General features: G+C 39.1%; 1 protein-coding gene across 7 annotated transcripts in view; it reads right to left on the reverse strand.

Moving 5' to 3' along the window:
- Positions 1 to 248: 248 nt before the first annotated feature.
- The window catches only part of LOC139746344 (protein amalgam-like), a 532,453-nt gene continuing 505,637 nt past the window's right edge, over positions 249 to 27,064 (reverse strand). For 5 of the 7 annotated variants that reach the window (XM_071657517.1, XM_071657513.1, XM_071657516.1 and 2 more), the window contains 9 exons: positions 26,661 to 26,810; positions 21,931 to 22,074; positions 21,147 to 21,287; positions 20,092 to 20,338; positions 18,982 to 19,109; positions 12,207 to 12,417; positions 6,505 to 6,627; positions 2,638 to 2,761; positions 249 to 1,947 (listed from right to left, as the gene is read on the reverse strand). In XM_071657517.1, the coding sequence (XP_071513618.1) occupies positions 2,667 to 2,761; positions 6,505 to 6,627; positions 12,207 to 12,417; positions 18,982 to 19,109; positions 20,092 to 20,338; positions 21,147 to 21,287; positions 21,931 to 22,074; positions 26,661 to 26,810 (1,239 nt within the window). In that variant the 3' untranslated portion in view covers positions 249 to 1,947; positions 2,638 to 2,666. Of the gene's footprint in view, positions 1,948 to 2,637; positions 2,762 to 6,504; positions 6,628 to 7,028; positions 11,144 to 12,206; positions 12,418 to 18,981; positions 19,110 to 20,091; positions 20,339 to 21,146; positions 21,288 to 21,930; positions 22,075 to 26,660; positions 26,811 to 27,064 lie in introns of those variants that run through there. The other 2 variants (XM_071657514.1, XM_071657515.1) reach the window with 2 other exon arrangements.

Genomic DNA, 27,064 nt, shown 5'->3' on the forward strand with positions numbered 1-27,064 from the left:
CCTATGTCAGTACCTTGGAATCTCCTGGTCATGACCTGTGATAGGCGCCTTCATCACCCAGACATGACCTGGGGAGGTTTGGAGACCGAGGTCATGATGATGCTCTTGATCAAACTTACCTCCTTACATACCTTCTCTTACCTGATACATTTCATGATCCTTTGGAGCCACGCGCCAATTGAAGCTTTTCTGCTTGAGGCTAATGAAATAGCACTCGGCTCTTAAGAAAGGATGGAGAAAGGTCCACGGACAAATACATATTTATTCGCAGATTATGGTACAAAATATTACAATGCAGGAGAGCTGCATAGAAAGTATGTTGATTGTAGTGTATGTTAACCAGCTATGATAAAATAATTACATTTGACTGCTCACCTGCAGATACACATGTTCAAAAAACATTGATATATGAAGTGTTTTGAGACAAATGATATATACCAGTAACTGGTATACAGTGTATGTAATTGCTAATACACGTAACATTGGATTTCATAATTCACAATTTCATCTTTTTGGGGTTAGGGGGAGGGGCACTTCTCTTCAAGGTTCACTGTTGATTACATTGGACTCTTCAAGTAATCCCAGCAACAGTGCGTATCATCTTTTGAGGCAAAAAAAGAGCCACCAAGCAGTAAAAAGGTGTATCATGGACCCCCTTCCGTACTCACACAACATGATCCAAAAGGCCAACAGTGAAAGTACAGAGGAAGTTTCACAAAGTTAGTCAGTGACAATGACAGATCATACAAATCAAACCTTCATATTCAATTAGGCCTTTTCACGGTTAAGCTTCCTGACTGACTTACTTGATATTCAGTATCTAAACATTAAACACTGAGATTAAACAAACTAAGCTTTAGAATTGAATTTTGATGAGCATTCTTAAAATATATTTATATATATATGCATTTCAACTTATGGTAATTTTCCATTAATTTTTTTTTTCCCAGAGAAGACCATGATAACAGCATTTCATCCATGACACAGGATGAATGTTTCCTGTACACAGCACAGTAAAATGTACATAACTTGTAACTATGATCCACACTTACTTCAGAGAGAGAGAGAGAGAGACACAGAGCAGTCAAGTGTGAATGCTTTTAATGTGAATCTGTCAGTCTGGACAGAAGGATAATGAGCTTGTATCTTAGCTGCTACCAAAGCAAATTATACTACAGGACAGGATGCTTACTGTGTCTCTCCCAGTCAATGTGGGTTTTTTTTTTTTATCTTTATGCAACACACTAGGAGATTAAACACACTATGTACATGCGTGGGACTTTCTTTTTTTTTTTTTAAATTCTCCTCAATTCACTCACAGATTCTTACATACAGACATAAAAACATGCATACATGAGAAGCACAAAGGACAGGTGCTTCCTGCCTCCAATTGACAGCATAATCACCATTAAGAATACAAAAGCTAGCAGACACTTGTAATTGGACTGGCAGTGCCAAGCCAATATATATATATCATAGCAAAATAGTTGAAAATTTAAAGTAACTATTTTCTTAAGGGATGGCCAAATTATTCCAATTGTAAATGTTTTGACAAATCTATTCAAATATGTTAAAAATCTTCTCTTTTGTGTTTCCAGGCTTTAAAGAGTACATTCTACCCAAATCTTACTATTTGTCTGAATGTGCCTTTAATATAATTTGGGTTCCTTTAAATTGCCATATAGATATCAGAACGCTGGAAGGAAACGACTAGATTCAATATGTCAAAATATCATGGCCATGGTAAAATAATATGACCACATTTTTTTTTTCTTTCATTTATAAATAAGAAACCTAAAAGATAATCACTGTTCTAATAAATTGCATTTTGTCAAAAATGTGCAATCTTCAGAACCGAGACACATCAACCAATATTTCAAAACAGGCCAAGACTTTACAGTAGAAAAGATACTGAAGATGTTAGATCTGTGGGACCACATCCTATGACTGGAATAGAGAACAGAATATACATTACAAGGGAAATTATTATTAGCTGTGGAAACAAAAACCAAAAAAAATAAACATTTCAAATGTTAGTCACTATAAATTCATTCTTATAAATGTATTAGTATATATATTCAATCTACTCAAGATAGGCTACAGTTTCTTCATATAAACCAACCAATATACCAATCAAGATAGGCTACAGTTTCTTCATATAAACCAACCAATATTCCAATCAAGATAGGCTACAGTTTCTTCATATAAACCAACCAATATTCCAATCAAGATAGGCTACAGTTTCTTCATATAAACCAACCAATATACTAATCAAGATAGGCTACAGTTTCTTCATAAAAACCAACCAATATACCAATCAAGATAGGCTACAGTTTCTTCATAAAAAAAAACCCTAATTCCAATTAGAACTATTATGAGCACTTACAGACTAAATAAATATATATACCAATCAAGATAGGCTACAGTTTCTTCATAAAAAAAAAACCCTAATTCCAATTAGAACTATTATGAGCACTTACAGACTAAATAAATATATATACCAATCAAGATAGGCTACAGTTTCTTCATAAAAAAAAAACCCTAATTCCAATTAGAACTATTATGAGCACTTACAGACTAAATATATACATGTATACATATATAGGTCAGAGTTTGCTAAATTCCACTACAACATACCTTAAGAGACTCTACATTGTTCTACGCCTTTACGAGAGGATGGGTCCCAGCATTACAGTCATCAGCGCCACACTCACTGTGGTGGAAGCGCCGCACCCGCTGGATGACTGACCAATGGCTACTTCTGCGCCAAAGAAAACGGGTTGCTATTGACATACAAGGAATAGGAGCAACAAACACACACACACAAACACACTGAAATTACAGTTTACACCTACCAACTGATTATGCCATTACTTGAAGGGGGGTGTTGTTCGAGGGGAGAAAAAAGATGAACTTCTTGTCAATAAAGATGGTTTGAGTATAGCGAACGGTGTCACAAATTAAGAATGCTATACCAGTCTACTAATTCTATAAATCTTAAACCAGTGTTTACCATTAAGTTTATTTCATCGCTACGGATAAAGATACTTCGTTAATCATAATGGCTACACTAGAAATATAACAAGTATACACTAGGCATATAACAAGTATATGAACTGGATTAGTAAAGAGTGTGGTTTCACTGCTCATTTCTGGCAGTGAAGTACGTTAGTTCAGTGCTATTCAGCCGGTTTCATGACGTGGTACATTTCGAGTTTGGACACCGTATCAAATTCTTACCAGAGTTCCACTGTATATTACCCACTAAACCCTGGAAGAAAACGAAAGCTAGTATTCCACTGTTTATTGCCCACTAACCCTTGAAGAAAACGAAAGCTAGTATTCCACTGTTTATTACCCACTAAACCCTTCAAGCTGAAGAAAACGGAAAGTCTTAAACAAACATACACAGCGCCTTTATAATTTTATATATATATATATATATATATATATATATATATATATATATATATATATATATATATGTGTGTGTGTGTGTGTGTGTGTGTGTGTGTGTGTGACTTACAAATTCATGAAATGAAATGAATATTGCCGTTTACAATTATTTCTTTATCTTGACTTAGGAATGTACCACGGCACAACGGTTGCCTAGCACTGTGTTAGTCAAACTCCTGTCAGGGAAATGTAAGCGTTAGTCAAGTCCTTAAGCTGTTAACCATGAGAAAATGACAGGTTCGAGACGTCCTTGAAGTGGGGATTAAATGGATTAAAATAATCTTATATAAACATCAAGCAATGTTAACGATTATCTTTTTTTTTACTCATGGCTCTCAGACGTTAAGAGGATATGGCTACCATAGTAGCCATATATATATATATATATATATATATATATATATATATATATATATATATATATATATATGAGAAAGGATCATAATTTTGCGCGTGATCAAGATATTCCAATGAGTCCACGGGGAAAATGAAACACGATAAGTTCCCAAGTGCACTTTCGTGTGATAATCACATCATCAGGGGAGAGAAATATAACAATCAGTTGATATACATCGAAGAGACGAAGCTAGGACGCCATTTGGACAATCGCATGTTTACCAAATGGCGTCCTAGCTTCGTCTCTTCGTGGTATATCAACTGACTTATATTTCTCTCTCGTGTCTCCCCTGATGATGTGATTATTACACGAAAGTGCACTTGGGAACTTTTCGTGTTTCATTTTCCCCCGTGGACTCATAGGAATATCTTGATCACGCGCAAAATTGTGATCCTTTCCAACCAATATATATATATATATATATATATATATATATATATATATATATATATATATATATTTTTTTTTTTTTCTTTTAAACTATTCGCCATTTCCCGCATTAGCGAGGTAGCGTTAAGAACAGAGGACTGGGCCTTTGAGGGAATATCCTCACCTGGCCCTCTTCTCTGTTCCTTCTTTTGGAAAAAAAAAAAAAAAAAAAACGAGAGGGGAGGATTTCCAGCCCCCCGCTCCCTTCCCTTTTAGTCGCCTTCTACGACACGCAGGGAATACGTGGGAAGTATTCTTTCTCCCCTATCCCCAGGGAAAATATATATATATATATATATATATATATATATATATATATATATATATATATATATATATAAAGTCTACAGTTGGGTTAGTTCTCTACTGAACATGGGTACCTAAAATTTGGCTTGGAAGACCTTTGACAACAAGGAGACAGCCTCGACTATTTAGATGAAGTGGGAACTGAAGGACAAACGTGTAACGTTTTGTTTTGGTGATACAGGAATGTATAAGGTATTGGCTGGTGGAATCCTTTGTTCCAATAATGGAGATGGGATAGCAAACAGACTCAAAGACTCTATTCCCAATAAGACATAAACCCTATGGAGCATCGGTATGAGGTTCTTGAAGATGTTGCTACATAAATGTCGGAACTTGCGGGAAGAAAAAAATCTCGTTTTAACATCTAAGGAAACTTTTCAAGGTTAGAAAGCTAAGCCTGAAACCCTTCTAGAACTTGAGATATATATTGAAGCTTGTAACACCAGTAAAACTTGCGAACCTTAAGGGCAAAGTTAAAATCTGGAGTTTATGTATACATATACGTGTATATGAGTGGATGGGACATTCTTCGTTTCTCGGCGCTACCTCGCTGACGCAGGAAACTGCAATTAAGTATAATAAATATAAATAATTAAAATCTGGAGTGATTAACACTCTCACCCAGGAAGGGCTGGTGACCTCTGAGATGGCAGAGGCAAAAATGAAACTTTAACGACCCAGTTTGATCTCGTCGCTAACCTCCTCCTAAGGGATACTGAAGGCCTTCCATTGATCCAGTTAAACAAACTCGAGCAGGAAAGAGATAATCATGACTTGGGACACATCCTTCACTCTACTTCCCCGCTCGCGCTTCAACATAACTAACTGCTACAACTACCTCCTGCGGTATATGCAATGTCATAATGGTCATACAAGCGAGCCCACTAGTTTAATGGTGTAAGGAGAAGAAGGTTCAGCCACTAATTCAAGGACGGGGTTGACTTGAAGCTAACAGTGCCAATCTGTAAGATTAGACATAGGCAAATTATGTCCTCTTAAGTTTCTGACTTGCTGGACTTCTTTTTTTAAGTAACTGGGAAGGGATAAACAACCACTCAAGACAAATTTTTGACGTTTCATTTTGACCCTTGTCGTATGACGTGTTTCAAGACGAAGTCTCGACAGCGAGTTATGAAAAAAAAAAAAAAGACCTTCGCAAACATCACATTTAAGCCCATCAATCATGTTTTCCTAAGTTGAGGGGACAAATGTCTTATACTTCAATCTCTTCATAATGGTGTTTCCTACTTCACCCTGACCACAAGCTTAAAGATACAAACGAAAAGAGACAATACTAAATGTAATTAATGGTACGTAAACATTTACTGCTGTCACCCAACTTTACTCATTACCGAAGAAGGGACGAGAACCATGAAGAACTGCTCCTTCTGTCAGCCAGGAGGGCAAACTAGTATACAATACATCACCAAGACTGTGAGTACGTCAAAGGTACACTGCATGCACGCAATGGGTTAAGCTGCTTAACACTGTCAAAGAAACAGGACATAACCACACAGGAGAAGCACTTAAAAATACGGTGGATGTTAGTATTTTGAAACAGTCCAAAGCAACATGGCCAAAAGCTCTTTTCTCTCTTCCTTTTTTTTTTTTTTTATACCTACCACCACCTGAGAACTAGTAGATGCTATTAGTAAAAGCACACTCTGTCACTCACTCAACCGAGAGAAAAGAAAAAATATTAAGGTATGCTAATTGGATTAGGAAGAGCGACCATACGCTATCAACAGCATTAAAAAAAGGAAAGAAAAGGTACTACAAGCATTTGAGCCTACAATATTCACAAGGAGGGGGTTACGGTCGAGACACATCAGTCGCCAGTGAAAACTTGACTGGTCTCGGCACAGCTCTACAATCCTGGCTGGGCCTTGAGGGGGGTTTAGTTGCAAAGGACAAACCTTCCATAATTGGAGCGATGTTCTCCGTTTCCGGTGCCTGGGTCGTGGTGGTGGTGGTGGTGGTGGATGAGGTAGAAGTGGTGGTGGTTGTAGTGGTGGTGGTAGTGGTGGTAGTAGGGTCTTCTAAACAACAGAAAATAAGACAAAAAAAAAAAATAATAACCTGACTATGGCGTCTCTATGAATACAGGAACCGATGGTGATTCCCCGTGTGTCAATTAATCTGATATCAGAAAGTACCCACATCCAGTTTTCTTTCACAGAAAAAAAAAAGCTTATTCTCAACAGCTCAGTGTATCTACTGCTCAAATAGGACCCTAACAAGGCAGCTCATAGCCTGTATGTTGTGCATGAAGACCTGCTTTAAAACCAAGGCTACATAATGATAAAAAATAAATATAACATAAAAGAAGCAGCTTCTACTTATCTTAAATAAATGTCATGTGTTTCTGTTCACACTGTATAATATACCGTAATGTAAATTTCAACAAGCCACAATTATATATATATATATATATATATATACACACACACTGAATTAACCCGTCAAGCACCTAATAACAGCCTTCCAAACTTAGCATTAAATTCCACCCCACTAGACAGCAACACTCCCCAGATAAACACGGGTCACGCTTTCCCGTCTACCACAAACAAGGAGTCAATACGCCCCAAGACCCTCCATGAGAGCCCGGGATGCAACGACCACAGCGAAAACCCACCCTGCCTGCACTCTTGGCACATACACGCGCACACATTACCACACTTTATGATTTAATGGTCCCGACCAGAAGACTGTGTAGGTTGCAGCTTTCCTGAGAGAGGGGGAGGAAGGTGGTTGAGAGTGATTCTTATTCCAGATGTTCTGAGTGCATCTAGTTTGCTTCTTGCCTCTGCGGTGGTGTGTGCGGCGCGTTGGGGGAGTAAAGGCCATATCCTGTATCATCATCTTCGTTCATCAGCGTACAACATCGATATAAACTATCCATCATTACTTGGTCTGAAGTCATTTGAATTCTAGCTAGTCGTTGGTGTAAGGTGTCTTGGCCACGGGTTTTGTCACCCTTGTAATCTCGGTTGGGGTCGATCTCTGACATGTAATGATGAACAGTCTAAGTCCAAGATTCTATCACCGCTGCTCACTCCACTTTTCCTTCTGTTGCACCGTTTTCAGCAAATGTGTTTATATATATAGTGCCCCCTTAAGTGCTGTTACTTGAATGATATACCATTTTCTACCTCTACAACATGCCGTCACTAATCACTGAAGCCTGTTATCATGTGCGTAAAGGCAGTTCAAACGTTCATGAACACGTTTGTTTACTTCCTTGAGAAGTCTCATAATGAGATGTGCTAGTGACAGGCAGGGTAAAGCATTACGTCAACTCTGAAGTCGCTTCCAGGAGACAATTCCTTTGACTGTCTCTTTGTCTCGAAAGGGCGCTTCTGTCATCATGTTGACGGGTTTCGTTTCATTAAACATTTTCTTTAACATGTATCAGGCCTGTGATAGGAGTCAGTCTAAGTACATTTGCATCTTGTGTCAATTCTTATTTTGTTCATGTTCACAAATGGCGCAAGTATGATGATGCGAATCCATCTGTGCAGACATTTAGATAAATCTATAATAGCCGTGGCTCCTTGTTTATGCCCTATAAAAGTAGTCCGTTACTCTTAACATTCGAAATGCCATCTCTGGTATGTGGTACCAATTCCATTTACATTTAGGTGGTTTTAAGTCAACCAAAGGAGTTTTCCCTTTAACACATGCTGCCTGGAGATCTAAACCTTTTTATGAGCCTCTTGTGAGAGATGGTGTCAAATGCCCATCACCAGTTCAGAATCAAAGCGTCCTCTTAGACAAGCTCTTTTTTCTATGCTCTTGCTACCTCTCGTCACATAGGATGTCGACAAAAGACCTCGATTCTCTGAATCCATATTGTTTCTTTGCCTGCTTTTATGCTTTCATTACTCATCCATTTGCTTGCTGAGTATCTTTTCCTATATTCCAAACCGAGATTTTCGGATACAATGCTTAACTTGGTGTAAATTAACTCTTGTCTTTCTTTTACAGAGAACATTTGCTTTCTTCCACTCCCTTAAAACCAATTCCTTTTTTAATTGAAAACCTAAACATCTTTCAAGAGCCCTGTCTAGTGTATCTCCATACTCTTAGCATGTAAGTTGTGACAGTTTTGGCAACATTCTTTATAAAGACCAGATCCTTTATGAGCTTCATTCATATCTTGTCTGATCAGCTCGAAGCCACTCTCACGATCTCATCTCCATCCTATCTTCATTACTGAAGGCAATGTCTTTGACTGTGACTGCACTTCAGGACTTGGTAATCAGCTCTTTATATAAGTTCTTTGTTCCAATAACCCTTATCTCCAAGTACTCCCATCTATTAGTCCTCACAATGAAAAGAGTACAGCTTATGATTTCCTTTTACTTTCGTTTACAATAGTTTTTCCTTCAATTCCTCTGCTCTTCCCTTCATACAAAATGGAGCTCATTTCCTGTTCCCTTAATCCTTTTGAATGCAATACCGTTAATATCCATAGTGCACTGTAGTATATTCCTAATCTGAGAAGCAAAAGGGACAACACACTGTCATAACAAACAACTACAATATCTATTTTATGAAAATATATTTCATAACTATTGCACTGTTCTGTTTAAGGTATCTGAAATATTTCGTTAATCACATGAATATACATGTGATTATATAGGCACCACATTTGTCTTACTATACTTATCATATGTGTGTTGAAAGATCTTTGTTTTCCTTCCTCTCAATGGATAAATAATGGGTCATAACAGTAGAATGCTGGCAAAATCTGACTCAGTGTGCCACAAGGATCAAACAAACTTGAAAATGTGAAGTGAAAAGAAACTGGTTGAGAAGCACTGCCCTAGTAAATGGCAGAGATACAAAAGCATCCAACTCTTGGGAGCAGACACCAAAGAAATAACTACACAAGTTTTTTCTCTCATGATACTCCTTATGTGATATTCTAGTGATACTTTCAATCCTACCACACCACTGTCTTGTCTCTATGATGGAGCACTGACCGTACACCACTCCTACCTTGCCTCTAGGATGGTGCACTTGTCCTACTACACTACTACCTTGTCTATATAATGGTGCATCAGTTCTAGTACACTACTGCCTTGTCTCTATGATGTGCACCAATCCTACTACACTAATGCCTTGTCCTGTGATGGTACACCAGCCTTACTACACTACTACCTTGTCTCAATAATGATGCACCAACTCTATGCTACTACACTGTCTACAATGGTGTATCTATCCTAATATGCCACAAACTTGCCTCTGTCATGGAACACCAACCCTACTGCACTACTGCCTTGTCTCTTAAGGTGTACCACCAACCCTTCTACAATAATGCCTTTTTTCTATGACGATGCAACAACCTTACTATGCTGTCTTGTTCGTATGATGGAAACCAACATCTACCACATTTCCAACACCTGATGGACCCAAACACTGTGATAGATACAGTGTTTGGCACTCCACTCACCACAAATGTTTGGTTACCAAACTATACCTGGTGGAACTCAAATTCACCATTGCCAGGCTCACTGGAGATGTAGCACTCCCAACTTAATCCCACCAGTGATATTCACCTGCTGGGCCTTATCTAGTAGGTTTGAGATCACCAATGACTCACCTTTCCTCACCTTAGTGTTAGGCTTCAACTCGTGAGACTAGAGTCACGAGTGCCTGGCAGGGCAAGCTATGTAATATGTACCCTTCCCACCTTAGTTTTCATCTACTGGGGCTCACTTGGAGGGTTTGTCACTAATACCAGGCTGGATGTGTTATTAGATGTTCCCTGCTCCCTCCTTACTTCTATGTTCACCTCATTAGCCTCATCCTGGTTTAGTTTCATCATGCATGGCTGAATGAATTGTCTAGTATCCTTAGCATGTTTTTCAAGCTCTAGGATAACATTTTGTAGTTTTCTACTATATTTTGCTGACTTGCCTTGTTTGAAAAGATGATTTATTTTTTTAACATGTGAATCACCCTTGACACCATTTCTTATTTACATCTATTAACTCAAAATCATAGCCTGTTGGGACTATTAAATGAGATGGCCCTCTCCATGAGTGCAATATCCTGTACTGTGATGGTGGATCAGTGCCCAGCATCCTTTCCTCACATTTTGTTTCACTAGCTAGGTTAAATTCTCTGAGACAGCAATGATTAAACTAATAAGACTCTTCTTGTTTATAAGAAACACTTCATATTCTTAGGCTTGATAATGGGTTCTTGCTCTGTGAGTAACAGTTCCAAACATGTTATGTCCAAAGGGTTTACCAAAACATTTTGCTGCTCTCTTTACCTGACAGCCATAAAAAGTTACTCAGACATGTCAGTTGTAGAGGGCCCTGTCATAGAGGCGAAGGTAAGAACAGAGGTTACACAATAAACAATCTTGACCAACCATAAGGCACCAGTGTTAGTGGTCCCCTTGACATAAGGGCTAAAGTCACAAAACTATAACCATTACGACCAACCACAGGGCAGCAGCATGACAGTCATGTGACATCTGGAGAGTGACATGATACCTCTACATTTACCTGTTACTCCTGACACAACCAAGACACGTACCTGCAACAAAGGAATAATAAAGGTGAAAATATGTTCCAACAGAAAATGAACAGAGTAGTCTTGTGTAAACAAAATTAAAGTTATATAAGAAAAAATTAAACCAATATCCATGCACATTAATCTAAACATATGCACCTAAAAAGCTAAATTGCATGTGCACAGTTCTCCTGACATGACAGAACAGAAACTCCATTAAGGGTAATTATGTATGCACTATACTCTCTCAAGTTGTTGAATGAAAGTTTGACACAGCATTCCATCTAATCACAGGTTACGAATTCATACAATGATACTACAGTGGAACAAAATGGTGCTTATGAGTGTTTATAACTATATGACCGAAATCACTATTCCATGTGTCTTTCAAAAATCTAGAGATAACAAATATGCTAAGCAAAAGATGGTTGATTAGTAGGCTGACTGATATTTGGGCTTTAGGCCAGGGTCATTACAGCTATCAAGGTGATGCTACCACCTGACAGATCTTAAACACCTTCTTCAGATGTTAAAGATAATCTTAAGACCACATACACTCACTGTGTATAAGGCCCTTTACAACAGACATCACCTCTAATGAACCACATATTCTTAACTGATAATCAAAAGGCATTTTTTTGTAGCAAACAACTTCGATTATATCATTAAAAAGAAATAATCATAAGGTCAAGAATGTTTGCACACAATAATTTTCTAGTATAAGTGAAATGTGTAATATTTTCTGAGTAATTTCAAATTAGGATTTGTGCTATATTCTTGAAATTTTTTTACAAGGATATTTTTTCTCACTCAGAAAGCAACAGTTTGCTCTACACATCTGAAGATAATGTATAGTTATGAGCGCATATATGGGAAAAATGTTAATCACTAAAAATGGTAATGCCATTCCAGCAAAGCAATCAAAAATAAATTTGAAACAACTAAATCTTACATCAGTAACTTTGCTGGTGAGTAAAATATTGAATACCTTAACAAGACATGGTCACTGATTAGTGATTATCAACATTAATTACTTTTCCCATATGTACACATGGAATCATTTCAGTGTCCAAAAGGTGTAACATACCTTTCCTAGTGTAGAACTGGAAGATATCTGACGTATTAGACCACCCAAATTTGTTTTCAACATCAACAGTTGCTTCATAGTCTGTAGCAGGTTCCAGCATTTCAAGGGCATGGCTCATGTGGTGAATGGGACCAGTTAAATTTCCCTCTGAAGGTTTGGGATCGTGAAGGCCATCAACCCATAGTCCTGGAGCCTGGCTTGCAACACTGTGCTATAAGAAAGAGGATTCATAAAGTTATTCTTACAAGTGTAATACTAATCAGCTTACCTCTCTCATATGAAACAAAATTAGTATACAAATCATCTCAGTTTAAGATATGGCTATGTAAAACGACAAAACACAGTGGTAAGATGGCAGCATGTCTGACATGTGAGAATCACTACTAACCTCAAGAGACCATGAAATATTACTAAAATGCATCATGACTTATTATTTAGTTAGAGAGACTCACTCTCATCCCTTCTTCATATCAAGTATAGCCTGATTTCTTTTAGTTCAGGCATAAGGCAAATTCTGTATTCATTTTACATCAAATCCAATGTCACAAACTCTTTATATAAATGTAATGAGTTTTGGTAATGGGCATTTAAAACCAGACAGTGTAGATTATTCATACAATAAGTAATTAACCAAACATTAACTGAAAATTTTGATTTCATTTCCTTTGAAAGCAAAAACATATTCATTGTACATAACGATTAACAAGTAAGATTAACAAAATAAACAAAATGCTACTGATAATTGTATTAAGCATATTCCTCTACTGCCCTCAGTCTAATTAACTATCTATACAGTTTTCATGCTTCAAGTGACATTGTTACCTCACTGCCAATTCTATTAAAGGCATTCCATGTTCCATATAACAAACTACATGGCAGTTTGCCCAGCTCAAACATTTGGCCTAGCAATAAAGGAAGAGCTTTCCTGAGCTCGTCATTAATTCTTTATATTCTTGGTTCTTCGACCCTCACACCTTGTTGCTACCCTTCTGAGGTGTTCCATGCACTTATAAATGTGTACTTTGCTTGTACCTATGCATCACTGAGAATGAATGCTTCATTGCATTCTGATTTTTTGTTCCACAAGGAAACCATCAATACCCATTCTACACTGGAAAAACAAACATCAGTATTTTGCAGAAAGCACATGCCTTCAACCTGTTGACTAAACCAAAAAGGCCAGACAATTCAATTTCATTGAAATGACTGGTCCTGACACAAGTCTTCAAGTTATGTAAGGACCAACAGGCAGCAGTTCAGCTCAGCTCTGTTGATGCATCCCTGCATAACAGAGGATACTCCTACAGCAGTCCTATAGGGGTTTTGCCTATGCCTACAAGAATCCTAATATAAGCAGCTATCAACACTTCACAACACTCACCTACTGTGCTAAGAGGCATCTTTCCAGGCCCTCTACAGCACTGCAACTACCATGGCCATGCCTATACCAGCCAAGGGTATGCAGCCATCAAAATTCTCCTAAGTTAGTTCCAACTCTCTAAGGTTTGCCCATAGTGTCCAGATCTCCACTTGGCATATATACAGAGCCAGTGAAACCACTACAGCCATCTCAACCTTTAGGGCAATAGGCCACTAACCCCCTCAGAACATCAATGATGAGCCACCTATAGACTTAATGATTGTCTCCAGTCTACAACTACTTGAGGCCACAACAGCAATTGTGAATATAAGGCATCTTGCTGGATATGACTTAGTTTTGCTTGTCTCACTCATAGAGAGATGCCTAGTCACGGTGTTCTGGTGAGGTTAAGTCTTCCACGTCATTACTGTCATTTGCATGGGCAAACCCTGAGTATTAGTTAAGTAGCATTCTTTTGTTAGCAATACTAATTCTAATGAACTCATATCTTAAGACTGCAATGATACCTGCCATAAATATGAATTAACATCTATCAGCTCAAGTAACAAATTCATTATAACAACAGTTATATTTACCAAATTAAGTCAAATGACTGCCTCTTCACTTGGACAGTTTGCTGGTGAATGTAGCAAGTCTAAACAGATGAACATAAGTGAAATTCAAACATTTTATGCAAAAGGACAATTGGTTCATCCTTGTATGGAGTACCACTATCACAACTGGGGTGGTTGTACCTATGCATCCATACTTGACAGAGTTGAGTCAAAAGCAGTCCAATTCTTAAACTGTCCCAGGCTAACTTCCAAACCTGACCCGTTCGCCCTATGCCACAATGTTGGTTACCTTTCCCTCTTCTATAGGTAGGTATTACTTTGGTTTTAACTTCCAAGAGCTGGTTGCTTGTGTGATCCCAACACAAGCTAGACTACACAACACTCAGCAAGCTGCTGTGTCAAATGATTATTGTGTGGCCATCGGCAACTCAAGGGTGAGCTGTTTTAATACCTGCTTCTTTCCCTACACACTGAAGCTTTGGAACTCTCTACTTTCTCGTGTCTTTCCCATTAACTATGACGTGGCACATTTTATAAGACAGGTTTTTCACTTCATCCAAAATATGTAAATACTTTCCCTTGTCTTTTCTTTCTCCCTTCCATAATTCTCTCTATATTTCAATGAAGGCCCAAACTTGATGTGGACTTTTGTCCATGCCTGGAGCCTTAATGAAAAAAAATAATAATACATACACACACAAACACACACCCTGTGATTAACTGACCAATATTTGTAGCCACATATATCGGTGCTAATCACCACTGTGTTGCTTATTGATGCTAATTACCCATGTACTTCATACAATACCAATGAAAGTTAAGAATCATTGATTTCTGATCATAGGTAATTACTTAAAATGCATGATGAGATACTAGTGATATATTTCTGAGCTGCTACACTCAGCTGCCATGACTAAGCATTTTTACCAAATTACCCTGCTGGTAAGTGATTTTTTTTATTCTGCTTTCTTATCAAGGTATTGTCCATTCTTCTGCAGTGAGAGTATGCTTTTTGGTGACTGTTTTATCAAGCCCATGTAACAAGTGTTTTCATGGGGTGGCAATGCTGTTTACTGTGGGGTGGGGTGGGTGGCGCTGGGAATGGATGAAGGCAAGCAAGTATAAATACTTACATGTGTATATATGTTATGTATATGTGCAGAAGCTGGTGACTGAGTTTGGTAAAGTGTGTGAAAGAAGAAAGTTAAGAGTAAATGTGAATAAGAGCAAGGTTATTAGGTACAGTAGGGTTGAGGGTCAAGTGAATTGGGAGGTAAGTTTGAATGGAGAAAAACTGGAGGAAGTAAAGTGTTTTAGATATCTGGGAGTGGATCTGGCAGCAGATGGAACCATGGAAGCGGAAGTGAATCATAGGGTGGGGGAGAGGGCAAAAATCCTGGGAGCCTTGAAGAATGTGTGGAAGTCGAGAACATTATCTCGGAAAGCAAAAATGGGTATGTTTGAAGGAATAGTGGTTCCAACAATGTTGTATGGTTGCGAGGCGTGGGCTATGGATAGAGTTGTGCGCAGGAGGGTGGATGTGCTGGAAATGAGATGTTTGAGGACAATGTGTGGTGTGAGGTGGTTTGATCGAGTAAGTAATGTAAGGGTGAGAGAGATGTGTGGAAATAAAAAGAGCGTGGTTGAGAGAGCAGAAGAGGGTGTTTTGAAATGGTTTGGGCACATGGAGAGAATGAGTGAGGAAAGATTGACCAAGAGGATATATGTGTCGGAGGTGGAGGGAACGAGGAGAAGTGGGAGACCAAATTGGAGGTGGAAAGATGGAGTGAAAAAGATTTTGAGTGATCGGAGCCTGAACATGCAGGAGGGTGAAAGGCGGGCAAGGAATAGAGTGAATTGGATCAATGTGGTATACCGGGGATGACGTGCTGTCAGTGGATTGAATCAGGGCATGTGAAGCGTTTGGGGTAAACCATGGAAAGCTGTGTGGGGCCTGGATGTGGAAAGGGAGCTATGGTTTCGGGCATTATTGGATGACAGCTAGAGACTGAGAGTGAACGAATGAGGCCTTTGTTGTCTTTTCCTAGCGCTACCCCGCACACATGAGGGGGGAGGGGGATGGTATTCCATGTGTGGTGAGGTGGCGATGGGAATGAATAAAGGCAGACAGTGTGAATTGTGTGCATGGGTATATATGTATGTGTCTGTGTGTGCATATATATGTGTACATTGAGATGTATAGGTATGTATATTTGCGTGTGTGGACGTGTGTGTATATACATGTGTATGGGGGTGGGTTAGGCCATTTTTTTCGTCTGTTTCCTTGCGCTACCTCGCAAACGCGGGAGACAGCGACAAAGCAAAATAAATAAATAAATAATAAATATATATATATATATTATTATTTTTTTTATTATACTTTGTCGCTGTCTCCCGCGTTTGCGAGGTAGCGCAAGGAAACAGACGAAAGAAATGGCCCAACCCCCCACCCCCATACACATGTATATACATACGTCCACACACGCAAATATACATACCTACACAGCTTTCCATGGTTTACCCCAGACGCTTCACATGCCTTGCTTCAATCCACTGACAGCACGTCAACCCCGGTATACCACATCGCTCCAATTCACTCTATTCCTTGCCCTCCTTTCACCCTCCTGCATGTTCAGGCCCCGATCACACAAAATCTTTTTCACTCCATCTTTCCACCTCCAATTTGGTCTCCCTCTTCTCCTTGTTCCCTCCACCTCCGACACATATATCCTCTTGGTCAATCTTTCCTCACTCATCCTCTCCATGTGCCCAAACCACTTCAAAACACCCTCTTCTGCTCTCTCAACCACGCTCTTTTTATTTCCACACATCTCTCTTACCCTTACGTTACTCACTCGATCAAACCACCTCACACCACACATTGTCCTCAAACATCTCATTTCCAGCACATCCATCCTCCTGCGCACAACTCTATCCATAGCCCACGCCTCGCAACCATACAACATTGTTGGAACCACTATTCCTTCAAACATACCCATTTTTGCTTTCCGAGATAATGTTCTCGACTTCCACACATTCTTCAAGGCCCCCAGGATTTTCGCCCCCTCCCCCACCCTATGATCCACTTCCGCTTCCATGGTTCCATCCGCTGCCAGATCCACTCCCAGATATCTAAAACACTTCACTTCCTCCAGTTTTTCTCCATTCAAACTCACCTCCCAATTGACTTGACCCTCAACCCTACTGTACCTAATAACCTTGCTCTTATTCACATTTACTCTTAACTTTCTTCTTCCACACACTTTTCCAAACTCAGTCACCAGCTTCTGCAGTTTCTCACATGAATCAGCCACCAGCGCTGTATCATCAGCGAACAACAACTGACTCACTTCCCAAGCTCTCTCATCCCCAACAGACTTCATACTTGCCCCTCTTTCCAAAACTCTTGCATTTACCTCCCTAACAACCCCATCCATAAACAAATTAAACAACCATGGAGACATCACACACCCCTGCCGCAAACCTACATTCACTGAGAACCAATCACTTTCCTCTCTTCCTACACGTACACATGCCTTACATCCTCGATAAAAACTTTTCACTGCTTCTAACAACTTTCCTCCCACACCATATATTCTTAATACCTTCCACAGAGCATCTCTATCAACTCTATCATATGCCTTCTCCAGATCCATAAATGCTACATACAAATCCATTTGCTTTTCTAAGTATTTCTCACATTCTTCAAAGCAAACACCTGATCCACACATCCTCTACCACTTCTGAAACCACACTGCTCTTCCCCAATCTGATGCTCTGTACATGCCTTCACCCTCTCAATCAATACCCTCCCATATAATTTACCAGGAATACTCAACAAACTTATACCTCTGTAATTTGAGCACTCACTCTTATCCCCTTTGCCTTTGTACAATGGCACTATGCACGCATTCCGCCAATCCTCAGGCACCTCACCATGAGTCATACATACATTAAATAACCTTACCAACCAGTCAACAATACAGTCATCCCCTTTTTTAATAAATTCCACTGCAATACCATCCAAACCTGCTGCCTTGCCGGCTTTCATCTTCCGCAAAGCTTTCACTACCTCTTCTCTGTTTACCAAATTATTTTCCCTAACCCTCTCACTTTGCACACCACCTCTATTATACTCTGACGCTGTCTCCATACTATTCGCCATTTCCCGCATTAGCGGGGTAGCGTTAAGGACAGAGGACTGAGCCTTTGAGGGAATATCCTCACTTGGCCCCCTTCTCTGTTCCTTCTTTTGGAAAATTAAAAACGTGTGTGCATGTGTGTGTATGAAAGGATGGGTCATTCTTCGTACATTTCCCGGTGCTACCTTGCTGACGAGGGAAACAGCAATCAAGTATAACAATAATAATAAAGAAATAATTTTTTTTTACATTTTGCATTGTAAAAAGCTACATGTACTTTTACTTGTATTTCCATAGCCCTGGAATGCCCATAAGTGCCATTTACTCTGAGATACCAGTACAATTCTCTTGGGTGCAACTGTTTAGTGAGTGTACCCATTACCCTGAGGCTTCTCTAGCTTGGGATTATTTTGCTATGCAACTGCTTATACTCTAATGTCACACTCATAGACTGCTTCATTCCTTGTTCAACCATGTAAAAATTTGAAACTGACAGTCCAAACAGGGATCCATTTCACTAATTATAACATTTTCGTACAATAGTATATAAATACGTAAAGTACAAAAACTATGGGACTTATGCAACATGCCAATATCTTTTAGTATGCCTTCATCTGAAATCCTCAAGACTTTCTATCTAAAAGCATTACAGCAAGTAAAACTCAATAGACAGGGAAACTCAGAATTAATTACTGTACCTGTAACTTTCGGTATCGAAGACGGTATTGGATAATAGGAGTGTAGCTTTCTGTCTCCCACGTGAGTGTGTATGAGGTCTTTTCACCACCAGCAGGACTACTTGTCATCCTGGGGATTTTAGGAAGACCTGAAAGAATGAATGAAATAAAAATTATAAAAGCAAAATCAACGACCATCAGGAATTTAATAAACAGCTAGTAAAAGCAGATTGTGTTCTGATTTTCTCCTAATAATAGATGTCTCCCTTCTCCATACACATCTGACAGTCAAAGGATCTAGCTGAGATAATATAGCTGAAATTCAGCTATTCTCTACATTAAGAAGTAAGTTAGAACAAAGCAAAGTATTTACTCCTAAACTTTCTGCATTCTTCTACCCACTTCCTTAAGCTCAAGCTCTGAAAGTCCTTGATACATTCATAATATATATATATACTTAGTACTTATTTCCTGCTGCAGGAGTCCCCTCCATATTTAAGTTCCAGCTATATCTTGGGCATGTAGGTTCTTGGGGATATGTTTAAATGGTGTTATAGCATTGCAGGGATGGGGATGACCAGAGCATAGGAAGGAAAAAGTGACATCTTTATCTGAGGAGTGTGGCTTCTGATGGATGTATTTCTCGAGTTTAAGATTGGGTTTGGAAAGCAGATGTTTAGTGCTTATCAGGTTATTTCAATGTCTATATGTTTAGTCAGCACTGTATTTGTTTGGAGTAGGAGGATTTGAGTAGAGGTTACTGATGTGTGAGGCATGAATAAGCTTTTTATCTCTACCTGGGGGTTGGTGGTTAGTTAAGTAGTTTGGGAGGAAGGGGTCTAATGCTGTTGTAAGAATGGTGTGCTTGTCATGTTAAGATTTTACTGGGAAAAATCTTTGTTTCATTATGTAGGTGATGAACATTTATGGTCGCTTGGCAGCCGTTAATTGTTCTGAGCGAAGAATTTTATGTGGCTTGCAGCTATATATATGGTTTGCAGTTTATGAAGTAACACCAGGGCCCTTTCGGTAAGAGGTCATAGGGTTATCATAAATAAACACATACACTTACACACAAACTGCCATTGGTTCAAGTACAACTGCATATGATTGTAAGTACTCCCAACTTACCTGTCAGTCTGAGTGTGTTCTTTGTCTGGCCAAGGGTGTTCTCTGCTGTGCAAGTGTAGTCGCCAAAGTCCTCTTCTCTTACTTTGTTGATAGTTAGAGTGTGACGATGGAGGCTATCATGTTCAACAATGTGATGGTCAGAGATGATAGGCTGCCTATCTTTGGTCCAGGACACATGAGGAGTGGGGCGACCATGAACAATGCACACCAGCTTGGCTTCATCTCCCTCCCCAGTATGAAGTATAGCCTAAGCAGGGTAGGTGAGAAGATTTTCTTACAAATTTATCTACTGCCAAAAAAAGGATATTCTTCCATCTTTTCTAACGGCTTGTTTTTCTAACTAAGCAGAAAAGCACTAGGAACAGATGACTGAGCCTTTGAAGAAAAATCATCACTTGGCTCATTCTTCTGTTCCTGCTTTGAGAAAACATTAATACAAAAAGGGAGACTTTGAAACCTTCCCAATCCAAGCCCTTTAATTCATCTTCTAAGACAAGCAGGTATAAGCTGGTACTGTAGTATCAACATGTGGAAGGGAAATGGAGATTGACAAAGTTCCCAGTCTATTCCCAGAAAAAAAAATCACCATCAGCATCATCCTTTGAACAGGCACTGTACCAAAAGTAAGGAAAAAAAGCTACAAAGGGAGGTTAGCAAATATGAATTTACCCAAACTAGAAGAAAAAGAGGGAAGAAAAGAGCTTAATGCACAAGTCTTTAAAGGGACTGGATAACGTTAATTGTATGCAGTTCTTTAAAACTTAAAATGAGAAAGATCAATGAAAGCAAACAAGAAAAAATTAAGTAACAATTGATTTACATATTCTTTTTTAAGAAATATGCTTTTAGAAATAGCTTTGTACTGTAGTTACATGGAAGAAGCGATGCAAGGACACGATAGCTGCAAATAGTATGTTTAAGAAAGAAAATATCATATTAAAGAGAGCTTATATTACAATAACAACTAATGATGGAGGCAAGCAAAGGAAGAATAAAGAGGTAACAATACTGGATATACTTCTTTTATGAAAAATACAAGTACAAGTTGGAATTACCTGCTCAGTTATCACTTCAGGAGGGTACTCGACCTCAATTTTCATGCTAACAGAAGAAGGATCTCCAATGCCATTAGAAGCTGTGCAGATATATGTTCCTTCGACATGGCGGTCAACATTTTCAAGGGTGATACTCAAGCCCTGCAGGGATGGATTTCTTTCACAATTCATATAAATAATGGAAATAACATAAACAGGTAACTTTTTTGTGTATGTACATCATAGACAAGTTTTCATAAATTTGTGAAATATATAGATGTAATATCTTACTTTGGTAAATCTAAATACTTGATAGTACTGTAGAGTTTTTAGTGATGTGCTAACATATACACCTTTCCCATGCACTTTTAAGTGTTAAGACCACATCACTGTTCACTGTCTCATGTTTATGAAATCAATTCAAAGGTTAGATAGCCATGAAAAGAATGAAAGTTTACACAAACAGAGAGCAACAGAACTTTTGGTCAAATCTGAACAGAGAGCGCTACATGAATAAATCATAGAAACTGACCTCATATAAAATTACCCACGAAAAAAAAAAATACTAAAGCAAAGAAAGATAAGGGCAGAAACAATACTAATAAACAATTAAAGAAGTGGAAGACAATAATCCCCAAGGGATATTGTGTGCATTACAGGATAAGACATATGATCTAATGGTCTACAATACAATACAAGGCAAAGAAAATTACTGTTACTATGAAATAATAATTCCTTGTTAACATTCATCAGATGTCATATGTGGCTTGTACATAAAACAGGAAATGAGAATTGTCTTTTTTACCTCCTCAGACTGTGCTCCTGAAGGAAGGTGTCCCGCTTGTCGGCTCCAATTAATGGCAGCAGGTGGGTTACCTTCTGCATGACATTCTAGGGAAACACTTGATCCTTGAACAACACGTTGAACCTCTGGACTTACACGTCTTACCTGTGAGAAATGAAATTCAAATTCTTTAGAAAGGGAGGCCTGTGAATAGTTATGAAAATGAGCTTTAAAAGTTTGGATAAATAAACTTTTACTTTTGCCATACTGCTCCAGGATCCCATAGGGCTTATAAAGGACTTAAGAAGCTGGCAACATCCACTGGGCAGATCAAGAAAGTTTGGTGATAGTGTGTGTGTGTGTGTGTGTGTGTGTGTGTGTGTGTGTGTGTGTGTGTGTGTGTGTGTGTGTGTTGTGTAAATAAAGGACAGATAAATAGTATTTGAGCATTTCAGTGTGGAAGTTACACCTTGGGCATGAGGGGTCTTGATACATTGAACTGGTGTTGGTAGTGCACAAGAGATGCATTGTGTTCTGCATGCAATTGAGAAAGGACAACTAATTCATGTTTGAGGAGTGTGTTTTCAGATAGTTGTATATCTGGAGGAATGGTATCTAAATGCTTGAGTTTTTACCCTGAGCATATTCTTTTTGGAAGAAAAGGAGGTAAACTTGGATCACTTACATTCTTCCTTTCTGAGCTTGAAATCACTTGTGAGTGGGCCTAGTTACTTTTTCTGTCAGAAGATGACAGTACAAGAACTGTTTACAATTCCCAGAAAAGAAAAAAAAGGCTAGACCAAGCCACATGAGTAGACTATCATCAAAAGGGTAGCATTTGTAGCCTTTCCCTAAAGAGCTTGCATATTCTATCATCCCAGTAAATGTTAAGTGAGGATGATCACAAAAATGATGAATGTGGATACGTCAAAGATCCTGCTTGTGACACTAACGATGATGACTTTTTGTCGAATGAAGAGATGAGCTCTGACTTCAATGATGCTTTCACTAATGTCTAATGTTAAGAGGGTGGATGTGAGACTTGGACCTTGAATCCATAAGGACGAAAGATGGTAGACATGATGGCAACAAACTGCTTGAAGACAATATGTGGTGTCAGGTAAGTTGATCTTATAAGTAATGACAGTGTAAGAAAGAGGAGCAGTCATAAGAGTAATATGACTGAGATCTGACCATATGCTGAATTTGGTGATAAGAAGATGCGCAAAGAGAGACTGACTAAGAGAACAGACATGTCAGAAATGGACAAACCAAGGGTATGACCAAGAGGGAGACAGAAAAATGAAGTGAAAGAGGCTTTAAGTTGCTGGGACATGAACATTAGGGATGAGGAGATGCATCCATGGAATAAGAGTGAATTGAAGCATTGTGGTATACAAAGAGTGACAAGAAGAGGTCTAGGAACACCTTGTAATGTCCATTAGAGATTGACTGTTTCAGTACATTATGCATGAAGCCAGAGTGGGGGAAAGCATATAAGGCCATTGTTTGTCTGTTCATGCAATACTGTTTGTTCCTGCACTATCTTCTTGCATTATCTCACTGTTGTAAAACAAAGCAAATGATTATGAAAAATACATGTATATAGGTAAAGGGTGTTAATAAACTCCACATGCAAGTGGGTACCCCATGCACAAGAAGTCACTTTTTGCAAAACTGTTTCATTGTCAATAGCTGGAAAGGAGGAGTGTTGTCCAAGACAATCTCACTCTAAAGGAGTCCATCCTTTCCCTGCTTCTGTGTGGAGTGCAGTCTTGAATCTGCAAGAGCCCCATGAAAGGAGTCTTGCATTCCTTTATATAATAATAATATTAACAATAATCTATTTCTAACTATCATACTTTGTCGCTGTCTCCCGCGTTAGCGAGGTAGCGCAAGGAAACAGACAAAAGAATGGCCCAACCCACCTACATACACATGTATATACATACACATCCACACACGCACATATACATACCTATACATTTCAATGTATACATATATATACATACACAGACATACACATATATACACATGTACATAATTCATACTTGCTGCATTTATTCATTCCCATCGCCACCCCGCCACATATGAAATGACAATCCCCTCCCCCACACGTGCGCGAATTAGCGCTAGGAAAAGACAACAAAGGCCACATTCGTTCACAATCAGTCTCTAGCTGTCAAGTATAATGCACCAAAACCACAGCTCCCTTTCCACATCCAGGCCCTACATAACTTTCCATGGTTTACCCCAGACGCTTCACATGCCCTGGTCCAATCCACTGACAGCATGTCAACCCCAGTATACCACATCGTTCCAATTCACTCTATTACTTGCACGCCTTTCATCCTCCTGCATGTTCAGGCCCCAATAGCTCAAAATCTTTTTCACTCTATCCTTCCACCTCCAATTTGGTCTCCCACTTCTCATTCCCTCCACCTCTGACACATACATCCTCTTGGTCAATCTTTCCTCACTCATTCTCTCCATGTGGCCAAGCCATTGCAATACACCCTCTTCTGCTCTCTCAACCACACTCTTTTTATTACCACACATCTCTCTTATCCTTTCATTACTTACTTCATCAAACCATCTCACACCACATATTGTCCTCAAATATCTCATTTCCAACACATCCACTCTCCTTCGCACAACCCTATCTAAAGCCCACGCCTCACAACCATATAACATTGTTGGAACCACCTTTCCCTCAAACATACCCATTTTTGCTTTCCGAGATAATGTTCTCGCCTTCCATACATTTTTCAATGCTCCTAGATCTTTTGCCCCCCTCCCCCACCCTGTGACTCACTTCCACTTCCATGGTTCCATCTGATGCCAAATCCACTCCCAGATATCTGAAACACTTCACTTCCTCCAGTTTTTCTCCATTCAAACTTACTTCCCAACTGACTTGTCTCTCAACCCTACTGTACCTAATAACCTTGCTCTTATTCACATTTACTCTCAGCTTTCTTCTTTCACACACTTTACCAAACTCAGTCACCAGCTTCTGCCGTTTCTCATCCGAATCAGCCATCAGCGCTGTATCATCAGCAAACAACACCTGACTCACTTCCTAAGCCCTCTTATCCATGACAAACTGTATACTTGCCCCTCTTTCCAAAACTCTTGCATTCACCTCCCTAACAATCCCATCCATAAACAAATTAATCAACCATGGAGACATCACGCATCCCTGCCGCAAACCGACATCCACTGAGAACCAATCACTTTCCTCTTTTACTACACGTACACATGCCTTACATCCTCGATAAAAACTTTTCATTGCTTCTAACAACTTGCCTCCCACACCATATATTCTTAATACCTTCCACAGAGCATCTCTATCATATGCCTTCTCCAGATCCATAAAATGCTACATGAAAATCCATTTGTTTTTATAAGTATTTCTCACATACATTCTTCAAAGCAAACACTTGATCCACACATCCTCTACCACTTCTAAAACCACACTGCTCTTTCCCAATCTGATGTTTATACATGCCTTCACCCTCTCAATCAATGTCCTCCCATATAATTTCCCAGGAATGCTCAACAAACTTATACCTCTGTAATTTGAGCACTCACCTTTATCCCCTTTGCCTTTGTATAATGGCACTATGCATGCATTCCACCAATCCTCAGGCACTTCACCATGAGTCATACATGCATTAAACATCCTTACCAACCAGTCAACAATACAGTCACCCCCTTTTTTTAGTAAATTCCACTGCAATACCATCCAAACCTGCCGCCTTGCCGGCTTTCATCTTCCGCAAAGCTTTCACTACCTCTTCTCTGTTTACCAAATCATTCTCCCTAACCCTCTCACTTTGCACACCACCTTGACCAAAACACCCTATATCTGTCACTCTATTATCTAACACATTCAACAAACCTTCAAAACACTCACTCCATCTCCTTCTCACATCACCACTACTTGTTATTACCTCCCCATTAGCCCCCTTCACCGATGTTCCCATTTGTTCTCTTGTCTTTCGCAATTTATTTACCTCCTTCCAAAACATCTTTTTATCCTCCCTAAAATCTAATGATACTCTCACCCTAACTCTCATTTGCCCTCTTTTTAACCTCTTGCACCTTTCTCTTGACCATCTGCCTCTTTCTTTAAAGCATCTCCCACTCATTTGCACTATTTCCCTGCAAAAATTGTCCAAATGCCTCTCTCTTCTCTTTCACCAATAATCTTACTTCTTCATCCCACTACTCATTACCCTTTCTAATCTGCCCACATCCCACGCTCCTCATGCCACAAGGATCTTTTGCGCAATCCATCACTGCTTCCCTAAATACATCCCATTCCTCCCCCACTCCCCTTACCTCCTTTGCTCTCATCTTTTTCCATTCTGCACTCAGTCTCTCCGGGTACTTTCTCTCACAAATCTCCTCAAGCTCACTTACTCTCACCACTCATTTCACCCCAACATTCTCACTTCTTTACTGAAAACCTCTTCAAATCTTCACCTTCACCTCCTCAAGATAATGATCAGACATCCCTCCAGTTGCACCTCTCAACACATTAACATCCAAAAGTCTCTCTTTCACACGCCTATCAATTAACGTGTAATCCAATAACACTCTCTGGCCATCTCTCCTACTTACATACATATACTTATGTATATCTCTCCTTTTAAACCAGGTATTCCCAATCACCAGTCCTTCTTCAGCACACAAATCTACATAACAATAATAATAATAATGATAATACATTTATGGTAACTTACCAATGCTGGGTACTGCACATCAAGAGTGTGTTCAAGCTCAGTGACTGGGGAAGTCTCAATACGGCACACATACTTGCCAGCGTGACGTCTGGTCACACCACTCAAGACAAAGGAACTATCAGTTTTGGTGAACTTTGCTGCAGGTTTCAACTGTAAAATTAGTGAAATATGAGGTTATACAAATTTACTTAGAAACATCAATAAAAATGGAAAGGCAAGATAAGGAACTTGCTATGAAAGAGCATAAAATGGTCATACTATCAAAATGAGATCTTTGATGTCTGTCATGACTTAATTCTAAGAAACCTAGGACCTTATCCCCCACATTCACCTTATGGCTTCTTGCTTCAGTTTCCACAGTTCCATATGTATGATTCTTTGCAATAGAAACAAACCCTTCCCAT

This window comes from Panulirus ornatus, chromosome 64, assembly GCF_036320965.1.
Source record: "Panulirus ornatus isolate Po-2019 chromosome 64, ASM3632096v1, whole genome shotgun sequence".
In the NCBI taxonomy this organism is placed as follows: Eukaryota; Metazoa; Arthropoda; class Malacostraca; order Decapoda; family Palinuridae; genus Panulirus; species Panulirus ornatus.